The 12,058-nt window shown below is 35.8% G+C and overlaps 1 protein-coding gene across 5 annotated transcripts in view; it reads right to left on the minus strand.

Annotated features, from left to right (window-relative positions):
• AP2A1 (adaptor related protein complex 2 subunit alpha 1) overlaps positions 1 to 12,058 on the minus strand; it is a 73,233-nt gene that overhangs the window by 30,169 nt on the left and 31,006 nt on the right. For all 5 annotated transcript variants that reach the window (XR_015733764.1, XR_015733765.1, XM_060691562.2 and 2 more), the window contains exons 7-8: positions 6,606 to 6,714; positions 5,823 to 5,973 (exon numbers count right to left, since the gene is read on the minus strand). Coding sequence is in view for 3 of the 5 variants with exons in the window: in XM_060691562.2 (XP_060547545.1) it covers positions 5,823 to 5,973; positions 6,606 to 6,714 (260 nt within the window). In the remaining 2 variants the exon portion in view is untranslated. The remainder of the gene's footprint in view (positions 1 to 5,822; positions 5,974 to 6,605; positions 6,715 to 12,058) is intronic.

The raw sequence follows: 12,058 nt of genomic DNA on the forward strand, positions 1-12,058 counted from the left end.
TTTGATCAATCAAAGCAATACTGAAGAATTTTGGGTCTGTGGGCCAAAGAGAGACTATTTTGTTTCTGTTTAGCCTACTGATGTCTAAGCCATATCTTGTTCCTTCTCCACAAATTGGGAAAACTCAAATTGATCAGACCTTTTAACCTGCTTCCTTGTAATAATTAATTGAAATCAAATTATTTTTATAAAAAAGATATTCTGAGTTGAGGAGCATTTAGGACAATTCTTTTGGCTAAGTCTCCTCTTCTCAAATGTTGCAAAGACACATAGCCTCACCCCACCATCTCACTGCAACTTAGTTTTCAAAAAGTCTCCAACAGTAGTAATGTATCAAAAGTATCAATGGAGGCAGGGAGGAGCTGACATTGTGACGATACGACGGACAATCTTGTAGCTCCAAGATCGCTGTCAATATCTCCGCCGCTGGATGGTCCTTTTTGGACCTCACCGTCCCGTAGAGACAGTGATAGTGGAGGGCGCACCCTGTCAATCCCAGGGACATTGCAAAGTCCCTGGGATCCAAGAGAAGCCCTTTTTTCCGGTGATGAAGAGGCAGCCATTAAGCTGCTGAAGTTGGGACAGCTCCAGAACGGAAGAGATTGAGAGAAAGTGTGTCGGCTTGGTGAGAGATCTTTTAAATAGATTATTTGAAGAACACCCTGAGGTGAAAAGTTAATTAAAATTGAAGACATAAGAAGTTAAGCGGCGGAATTAAGCCTAAGTCTAAGGTAGCTTTTCCTATTTTTCAACTTACTTCTACTTGTGGATGTTTATGGACGATTTTATTCTTTAACTTGGACTGGCCTGGATTGGACTGGAGATTTCTGTTTTATTTACTTAACTGGTATATTTTTAGTGCCTTTTTAGCATGAATTCTCTCTGGTTTTATTTTTTTAATTTATTTTTTTCTCTCTCCATTTTTATTTTATCGCGTATTGGATACAGGAAGGGAAGGGAGAGTGGAGAAAATAAGTAACACCGACATCTAGTGGATTGGAAATATTGTATCTGTTTTTTCCTCTGGTAAAAGAAAATACAACTGTGCTACATTTCAAGGACTCTGAGCTTATTCATAGATAAGATAGTGGGAAGAGCATCAAAGACTGTATACAGGATTGTTTACTCAGGTGGTCTTCTGGGAAACTATTAATGGCAGGAGTCTGAGACTGAAAAGAAGAAGATTGCAGTGATTCTGGAAAGAGAGCTGTAAATATTATGTGAGACTTAAACAAAATAATTTTTGGGTATTATGCAGTTGTGGATTTTCCTTTCAAACAGAAAGTTTATTTTTTCTTCTTTTTTTTTCTGGTGTCATTTCTCCATTTCCCCCCTACTTAATTATTTTTAGCTGAACTGTGATTTTTTGGAAGATTTCTAACTTTTTACATATACATAGATATTTTATTAGGGTTTACTTTTTTTTCTTTCTCTCTTTCTTTTTGGACTTTTTTCTTTTCTTTTTCTCCTTCTTCGATGGGAGATTGTTAATATGTCCAATATCCCGCTGTTTAATTGGAATAAGGCATACAAGAGTCTGAAGATTTTTTACCTTCCCTTTTTCTTTCTTTTTTTTCTTTTTTGTGGTTTTCTCTTGCTTTTCTTTTTCATATTGCTACTTGGGATAATATTTGTCCTACGTAGAAGTGGATTAAGGTATAGAAGAACCTGAAGATTTTTTATTTGTTTGAATTTTTTGCAACCACTTTACAGAAATGAGCAGAAAGGCAACAGCTATTGGTTCTTTTACATCGACCCCTTCCTCTTCACCATCTTCAGGACAACGATCAATACAGACGATGTTACAACAGGTTAGGAAAAGGAATGAGAGAAGGAAAAAGAAGTGACATTACAGATGATTTGGCAAGGAATTCAAAAAATACAAACAAGAGTAGAGAATATGAACAAAGAACAGAAAAAACAGATGAAAAACAGATGGAAAACATACAATGAAGAAATATGAGGATAGACTTCAAAAAATTGAGAAGGAAGAACAAAGAGACAAAAAAAATTCGAGATATTGACAGTAGATTGGATGAGGTTGAATGAGATAAGAGTGGAATACTGGGATGGCAGATGGACAGATCAGAATTTTATCTCAGATTTCAAAATACAGAAGAAGAAAAGGGAGAAAACTTGGCAGAAAAAATGATAGGAATCTTGGCAGAAGCATTAGAAATTACTAAAGAAAAGATGATGGATGGCATAGACAAGATATTTCGAGTCTATACAAGATATGCAATGAGAAACAATCTACCAAGAGAAGTCCACATAAGATTCACTAAGAAATCGATCAAAACGCAAATACTGCAGATTACAAGAGAGAAAACATTGAAATATAAGGATAAAGAAATTGTGGTCTTGAAGCAAATACCGAGAAGAGTAAGGGAGATGAGAAGAGAATATCATTTCTTGACTAAAATATTACTACAGAAAGGAGTGAACTACAGATGGTTGATACCAGAAGGCCTTGTGTTTTCATGGCAACAACAAAAATATAGGATAGATTCAATTGATAAAGCAAAAGCTTTATGTACAGAATACTTGAGAGAGAAAGAAGTGCAGACAAGAAGAGAAGATTCACTGATTGAATTACAAGTGGAATGCTTAGCAACGATTGAAAAGGAAGAAGGCGCAGTGGGTGGCAATGCGGAATATAGAGAACAACGTGAACAGAGATCTACTAGAGCAATAAATCCTTCTTATAAAATATAAATATGGAAGAGAAAAAATTGATTACAATAAATATAAATGGACTTAATTTAGCCACCAAAAGAAGAAAGATATTTCACAAATTAGAGAAACTAAAGTTTGATATAATTTGTTTACAAGAAGTACATATTAAAAAGCAACATGAAAAAATATTGGTACAGCCAAAATTAGGGAAAATATTCACTTCGTTGCCACAATGCAACGAAGTTTATATATTAGAGACACAATTTCAGCGATGCAAATTTATAAAGATGATGATGGAAGAATTTTGATGGTTGAAATAACAGATAATAAATATGAAAATACTTTTAATAGCAATATAGGCACCAAATGATGAGCAAGATGATTTTTACAGAAAATTACATATGAAAATAATTGAACTGGACTATGATAACATTTGCATGATGGGAGACTTCAATGGTATAGTAGATGAGAAATTAGATTATAACACACAGAAAACAATAAAGCAAAATAGAAAGATTCTTCCGAAATCTTTCTTTAAAATGATAGAGGAAACAAATTTAAAAGATGCATGGAGTTAAAGAAATGCAAAAAATAGACAATATACTTTTTATTCAAATAGACATTCATCTTGGCCCAGAATAGATATGATATGGACGACAATAGATATCTCTAACATAGAAGAAACTGACATAGAAGCAAATACCTGGGCAGATCATAACCCAGTGACAATGAAATGGAAAGGACAAAGGAGAAGATCTAGATGGACTCTAAATATTAAAAGAAAAGGATTTCGTACAGAAAATGGAGAAAGAATTGGCTTTCTTTTTTAAAGAAAATAGAAAAGAGGACACATCAATGCAAAACCTTTGGGATACAGTGAAAGCTTATGCTAGAGGTCTGATAATAGACTATACAAGGAAAAGAAATATTAAGAAAAGACAAGCTTATAAAATATTAGGATGACTACAAGAAACTTGAAAAAGAATTACAGAAATCTCCACAAAAAAAGGACATTAAAATAAAAATGAACATAATTAAACATAAAATGGGACTAATAAAAAAGAGGATTTAGCACAGAAAATTAGAAGTGCCAAACAGAATTATTTTGAAGACGCAAATAAACCCGGTAGATGGTTAGCATACAAACTGAAAAAAGAGAGAGAATCAAGAAAAATAACACAATTAATAGACGACCGAGGGCAAATTAGATATGGGAATAAAGAGAAGAAAAAAATTATACAAGATTACTGTAAGAAATTGTATGAACATGAGAATATTGACGAAGATGTTAAACGATACCTGCATAAAGCAAATTTACCCCAGATTTCCAAAGAAACTGAAATGATGTTAGAAGAAAATATAACGATGAAGGAATTAAATGAAGCACTTGAAAAACAAAAGAATGGGAAGGCACCAGGCCCGGATGGACTGCCAGCAGAATACTATAAGACACTACAGGAATCGTTGAGTGTCCCATTGTTAGAAGTCATGAATGAAGTTATGTTAAAGATAAAAATACCCAAGTCATGGTCAGAAGCATATATTACACTTGTTCCAAAGGAAGAGACCGACCCACAACAAATCAAGAATTATAGGCCCATATCCCTGTTAAATTCAGACTATAAAATTTTTGCTTCAATATTGGCAGAAAGACTTAAAAGATACTTAAATAATGTCATACATTCTGATCAAAATGGGTTTCTGCCAAAAAGACAGATTAAAGATAACATGAGGATAATTCTGAACACTTTGGAATATTATGAAACACATCCTGAAAAACAAATGGCTTTGATATTTTCAGATGCACAGAAAGCCTTCGATAATGTGAATTGAAAATTTATGCTTTTACAGCTGGAACAGATGGGCTTTGGTAGAAAATTCATTCAAGCCATAGAAGCCACATACCATAAACAAACAGCAAAAGTAATGATAAATAGAGAATTGACAGAGTCTATTGAAATAAAAAAAGGAATGAACAAGGTTGTCCACTGTCACCATTGTTGTTTGTGTTAACATTAGAAGTCCTAAATAGAAATATTAGAGAAGATAAAGATATAAAAGGAATGAAAATTCAAAAGGAAGAATACAAATTGCAAGCTTTCGCAGATGACCTGGTTTTTATTCTTGAAGATCCATGAGAATCAGCAATGAAATTGATAGACAAGATAGGAGAATATGGTAAAGTAGCAGGTTTGAAAATAAATAAAGACAAAATGAAAACTTTGACAAAAAATATGTTAACAAAGCAAAAAGAAGAGCTGGTGGAAGCTTTGAAGATACAGATCACAAATAAGGTTAAGTACTTGGGGATATACCTGACAGCAAGATGTAGTACACTTAAAGAGAATAATTACAATAAATTCAAACAGCAGATAGTGACAGACTTGGCAAAGTGGGAAAATTTACAACTATCATTAATTGGGAGAATATCAACGATTAAGATAAATATATTACCTAGAATTCTATACTTCTTTCAGACAATTCCAATTAGGCTGGAGAAAGAGTATTTTGAGGATTTAAATAAAATAGTGTTGAAATATATTTGGCAGGGTAAAAAAGCGAGAATTGCAGAACTATGTGAAACATAACATATAGATGTATTATTATTGGATAGATACAGGAGGATGAAATGAATGTTATAATAAAAAATAATGCAAAATTTAGAATATTTTGAATGATAATGAGGGAAGAAATAGTTATAGTCAAATAAATGATCAATGAGGATAACAAGATAAAGATATACATTAGGTCGATGATATGAGAATCTAGGTAAATTGTAAATGGTAAGTTATGAATTTGGTGAATGATGCACAAAAGACTTCTAACCAACCGACATACTGTTTGCAATTGAAGATGGTTTTATGTTTGTTTGTTTAAAAATAAAAAAAATTCAAAAAAAGTATCAATGGAGGGTTTTAAAAAGTTAGCTGTGCAACAAGATGAGTATTTTTGAGGAGAAGTAGAGTATTATGAAGAACAGGATATGAATGCAGCTCTGGAGGTGCATGGTTGAGAGCACACCTCCAAAAGAGATTATCATTGCCAATGTAGATGCCCTTGAAAGAGTATGCATTTCCCAGCTCCAATCAAATAGACTTTTAATAAAAAAAAACAACAACAACCCCAAAACAAAGTTAGATGCTTACCTGTCATAGTGAATGATGAGACTGATGGCTTCAAAAAGGATAGCATTCTTGGCATTGGAGTGCTGGACTTTCTTGGACTTGGGGGGTTCCTGAGCCTTGTTGAGGATAGTCTCCAAGCATTCAACCAGTCGTCCTTTCACTGCTGCATCTTCTGCAGAGAAAACGAAGTATGGAGTCAAAGAGTAGCAACTTTGGAAGGAAGCAATTAGCTTCCTTCCTAGGTAGGAATCCTAGTCCCTGTAAGTCATACATCAGTCTCCCCCACTCCCTGAGGATCTATATTTCATTCCAGTTTCTCACAAGTTTAGGACCATCCATTCTCTGTTGTTCTGAAAGGCTCCATACAGAAATGCAACCAAAGCTCAGTGTTTTTGGAATGCTACAAAAATTACAGGTATTATCAGGACCTCTTTCTTCATCAAATGCAGAGGGAGAGGACAATAGGAAGAGCGTGAGCATAATATTTGTGCAGGCTTTTTAATAGCGGAGGAAAAAGGAACTTCCTTAGGCCTAGGAAAAAGGTGATGAAGAGAAGCTAATTTTTATTTATTAAATTCACATCCCATCTATTTGCCAAAAATGCATTCAAAGCAGTCAATTATCCTGAATTATAAATAAAAATTGTGATGAAAATGTAAAACAGATTAATAATAATCTGTTGCTTCTATGCCTTTTACTAAGGAGAGAACTGCAAATCAGCAAGAAGTCCAGGCAACTATTCTCCAGCACAGGAAGCTGGCATATTCCAGTACTATCTTTGACTTTATTGAGCATGTTTGTTACCTGGGGGAGGGTAACACTGCAGCAGCCGCAGGAGCTTGACTGAGAGCCAAGGGGCTGGCACAAAGTAATAGGTGTAGTCCTGGAGATCTGTGGAGGCTGAAGAGACAATCTGAAAGGAGAGCATACAAGCAGGGCAGCCCAGAGAGCTGGTCAGAATCTCCACATTTGGTCTATCAAAACAATTATATTCCCCAATAATCACTGTTCCATTATCACAAAAGTTCATGGTTTGCAACTTCTTGAGTAAAATTAGTGATATCACAAGACTCAGGGGCAAACTGTAGGACGATAAATGGCCCTTATACTTCTACTCCCAATTCAACTTCCCAAGCTCTATTATGGTCAGAAAAGAAGACAGCTATGTCATTCAGCAAAAGGACAAAGAACTGGGTTCTTAGATATGTTAGGAAGAAGTTGGGGAACAACAAACTAAATCTATCAATATTCACTATTGCTCTATCATTAAATTGTATTTTGTCTGAATAAATATTGCATATATTGCAGCATGTGAACAATTTGCAGTCTTAATAAAAGAGCAGGAGGGAATGGAGGAAGCTATCAACCAGGAAGAGAAGCTTCCATTAAAGGCAAACGTTTATGGGAGAAACTCCAGAAAATCCTCCTCCACATCCTATAGGCAACTTCCATGTTCTCAATCTACTGTTCTGCTCTCAAGTGGATACTTGTTCCAAAGGAGGCAAGCTCATAGCTCTGTAGAAGGAAATGATTAAGACTCCATATCTGCTTTCTATGGGTGTATTTCTTGGAACGCTGACACTTCCTTCTTTTGTCCCTCCACCATTCAATGACAGGAGGACAAAGCCATTTATCACATCCACGACTAGGATGCTGTCCTCTCTGTCATCCACCCAAGTTACTCCCCATTGCCCTCTTTTGGGTATCTAAACTCAACTTCTGTATCAGACAATCTACGCCCAACAAAAAATAGAATGCACAATGGGAAAAAAGAACAGTGACTGTATTTTCTTTGGAGAATTAAGATGTTGCAGCTTCATGCCCAGATTCCTTAATTAGTCACACAGGAGCATACCAAGCGTTGTTGTTTCCACTTTTTATTAAATATCCTGGTTATTCTGATTTATCTTAAAATACTATTATTACATCAATCTGACTCCATCTGTCTACTGTCAAGTACTATTCAGTAATCTCCACCTGACACTATAGACTTGCTTCTAAGCCCCCTTAATACTTTAGGCATTCTATAATATTTATGTAATATTCCTTTCTTTTGTATCTTATTTTAGTTAACTGTGATTTCTTTATTTTCCTGCTGAACTATGACCAAAATAAAGAATTGTTTGTTAATTAGTCACAATGGATTCCAAGACCATTATGGTTTTCCAACAAACACAAATTCTATCACAAATGTCTTTGGAGATTTTGAGTCATCTAGATCATGGTTGTCCTATAGGTGCTTTTTCAAAAGGCAACTGGACTTTCTTGCTTTTTTCCTTGAAAATGTTTTACTTCTCATCCAAGAAGCTTCTTCAGTTCTAACTGAATGGTAGAGAATGGAAGGATTTATATTTTTGTGCAGTCATCTGGTTGCTGGCACTCTGAGGGTCAGTTGTTAACTCTCTGAGAATTTTTGAGGCCACTTGGGAGTTTATTTGTATCCTCTGAGTCACCTGAATCAGAACATCATGGGGTCCCGCATTGTGGCCAATCTCTTCATGAAAGAAGTAGAAAACAAAGCCCTAAACTCCCTTATAGTTATTCTACCCATCCACATATAGATATGTGGATGATACTTGGGTTAAGATTAAAACATAGAAAGTGGAAGCCTTCACTAAATACAACAACACTGTGGACAGAAATATTAAGTTCATATGGAAAGATATTAAGGAATATGGTCTTCCTGGACTGTGCAGTACGTATTATGGAAGACTGAAACCTTAACACTGAAGTTTACTGAAAATGCACACACACAAACAGGTCAATATTTACATTTTGATTCTCACCAAACACTGGAGTACAAACTGGGAGTGAGTAGAACCCTATACCATCAAGCTGAAGGTTTGCCTATCATCAAAAAGGGAAAAGAAAAATAACAAAAATACATCAAGGAAGCCCTCAGAACTTGTGGCTATCCCAACTGGGCTTTCACCAAAGCTACTAAAAGATCCAGTAGGAGTTCCTATATAACAGACAAAGAGGAGAACATCAAATGGAGCAATGTTGTTATTCCATACGTTGCAGGAATATTTGAAAAGCTCAGAAGGATTTTTAACCAATATAACATACGTGCACATTTTAAACCAAGAATACACTGAGGAAGAAGCTTGTCCACCCCAAGTATAAAACACCCAGACACAAACTGAACAATGTGGTATATGCAGTGCAATGCAATGAGACATATGCAGATCTGTACATTAGGGAAATAAAACAACCACAAATATGTGGCACAACACAGGAGAACAAACCCGTCAGAATAGGATTTGTCAATCCATCTACATCTGAAAGACAAAGTCCATTCTTTTGAAGACAGCAGAGTTCCAGACAGAGAGGACCACTGGTTTGAAAGAGGTGTCAAAGAGGCCATCTACTGTACGTTAAGCCCTTTCTCAACAGAGGGGAAGGGATACTGACACCACCTATCTCCTGTTTCCATTCCTTTCAGTAGTCCCAAGAAATTCCACACCCATTTGCATTTTGAATCAGGTGCCTCTGAGGATACAGATAAAACCCCAAGTGGTCTTCCGGTTGGTGATTCATGGCGAGACAGTGGAAGGAGAGCGATTCCTGCTCTTCAACCCCGGATTTCTTCGTGTTTTGAGGACCCTTAGGGGCGCAAGAGCCTGGAGGGCATTGCGAACTAGAAAGGAAGTCCGGAGAGCAGCAAAGCGTGGGGCGAGTGCTTGCCGCTCGAACGGATGCCTCTGTTAACCCAGCGCGAATGCGTCTGTCATTTTGAAATGGCAGACTCGAGGCTACAATAAGCTGACAAATAGCCGGGGAGAGAAGAAGATCAGAGTGGATAGTGTTAGAAGTGGAGTTTTACCAGAACACCGTAAAGGCACAGAAATTTGGAGAAGTGAGATAGGTCCTGTCAGATTAGAGGACTCATGGAAGGAGATCGAGCGGCGACTGGGCGGATGGAGAATGAATCAGCAGAATAACTTCAACTGACAGGACAACATCGGACAGAAACAACGCACTCGGTACAGCAGAGGCACGGAGAGGAAAAGTCGGTGGAATCCATGAGTAAATAACAAAGAGAAAGGAGCATTGGCATCGTGGAGAGATAGAAGGGGACAAGGTTGGGACCGAAAAGAAAAGAAACAGGAAGAGCCGCCATTGTAGATTACAAATAGAGAAAGAGGATTGAATATTAGAACTGTGAAAGAAAGAAAGGACTATTATAAGATAGCTGGACTCATACTTGAACTAATTTTTGCATGGAAACCAAGAGGATAAAGTGGTGACAGAAGGAAATTGAAAATAATCTAAAAAGACAGTAGAAATTTAAGAATTATAGTTGGAACAATATAAGGAACTGAAGTCGTGTAAAAAGATTATTGTATGTACATTGGAAAACAAACAAGCAAACAAAAAACTTTAATATAACAACGTGGAATAACCTCTGAACAGTGTCTTGTAATATACCTATTAAGATAAATTACTTTCTCTTTTACTATTTTCCCCTCCCCCTCCCCCCTTCTATACTACCTGTTCAGTGATTAATTAAGTTGTACATACTTGAGAAGTTAACTGTCAATTATTAACTAAGTATAATTTACTAAATAACAACTGTATAATTTATTAGAATATTAATTGAATTTCAATTGAAACATAGATTCTAATATTGATTCAATTTACTCTTTATATGTTTAAATATAGACTTTACTGCATAGAGACTTAAGATTACTGTTAAGATTACTCTGATTAATTTAATTTGTGAATATATGTCTCTTTAAAATAAATAAAATAGAAGAATAGAAGAGATAGGAAAATATAAGGCATAAAATTAATAGATACAAGCCTCAATTGGTTAAAATATTGGAAGATCTTTAGTGGGACACTATAGACTAACATAAGCAAAGATAAGAAAAACAAGAATAAGACAAATAGATAACAATAGTGGATGATAGTTTGGAAAAATATAGACAGGATTGTGAGAGATCAGAGAAGGATACTGAAATAAATGACAAGCCTTTCTACAACAGCGTTAAAAACCAGAAAGAAAACTACATCAAACCCAATAATTACCATGGCATCCCCCTCAACTTAAAGGTCAACAGAAGGACTGACAAAGACAGAAAAATCCATGGTAATCCCAATGATGCAGGCCATGCAAACCACCTTAACACTAATATAGGAGACGATAATGAAGATGCAGGAGAAAATGTCCAGTAACCATAATGAACTGAAAATAGATATCCAGTCTTTGGATGGCAAAGTGATTGACATTCAAGATTCAATTCACAAAAATGAACAAAAAATAAAGAATGTAGAAACCAAAGTGGACAAAATGAAAGGAAATTGAAACTGGTAGACCAAAAACTGATGGCCCAGAACAGAGAACTTGAAGATTCCATTATACAATTTGAAATGGATCAGGTGGTGTTTTACCTGAGATTTCAGAATGTAACTGAAGGGAAAGAGAAAGATCTGGGACAGATAATGGCAGAAATGATTGCAGAGGCCCTACAGAGGGACAAGCAAGAAATAATAACAGAATTGGACGGGTTCAGACAAATTATGCCAGAAGACACAAGTTACCAAGAGAGGTTCACATTAGATTTACTAGGAAAAAAGTCTGTGATATCTTGTATAATATAACCAGAGAAGAACCGATCATGTACAAGGGGAAAGAGGTCATAACGTTGAAACAAGTCCCCAGGAGAGTAAGGGAGAGTAAGGGAGCTATGAAGAGATTACCGCTTCCTTGCTATGCAATTAAATAAAAGAAATATTCTATTTAGATAGACATTGCCAGAAGGAATGTTAATTACGCAGCAAGGAAAAAAAATAAAGATAGACAGTCTAGTGACAGCGCAAGACTTCCTAGACCAACTGATAGGAATGGAAGAAGAACAGAGTAGCAAGGAAGAAGTTGAGACGATAACCCAGGAAAAAGAAACTCCTTACCAACGAGACCCTAAAGAAGGACCTTTAGAGAAGAAAGACACAGAAGAAAAAGAGAACAAAGACACAAAAGGAAAGAAATCAAGAACACAAAGGGTCACAAGGGCAAATAAATACTAACTCCTGTTAGGAAACCCCAAAAATGGAAGATTGGAAATTATTATTGATTAACGTAAACGGACTGAACGAGACTAAAAAGAGGAGACAGATATTTACAAAATTAGCTAAACAAGACACTGACATAATATGCCTCCAGGAAGTTCACATACGGAAACAAGATGAAAAGTACCTAGAATGTAGTAAATTAGGGAAAATATACACAGCGCTAGCGGGGGGAAAAAAGA

This window comes from Pantherophis guttatus, chromosome 4 (genome assembly GCF_059756535.1).
Source record: "Pantherophis guttatus breed Tessera chromosome 4, ASM5975653v1, whole genome shotgun sequence".
In the NCBI taxonomy this organism is placed as follows: Eukaryota; Metazoa; Chordata; class Lepidosauria; order Squamata; family Colubridae; genus Pantherophis; species Pantherophis guttatus.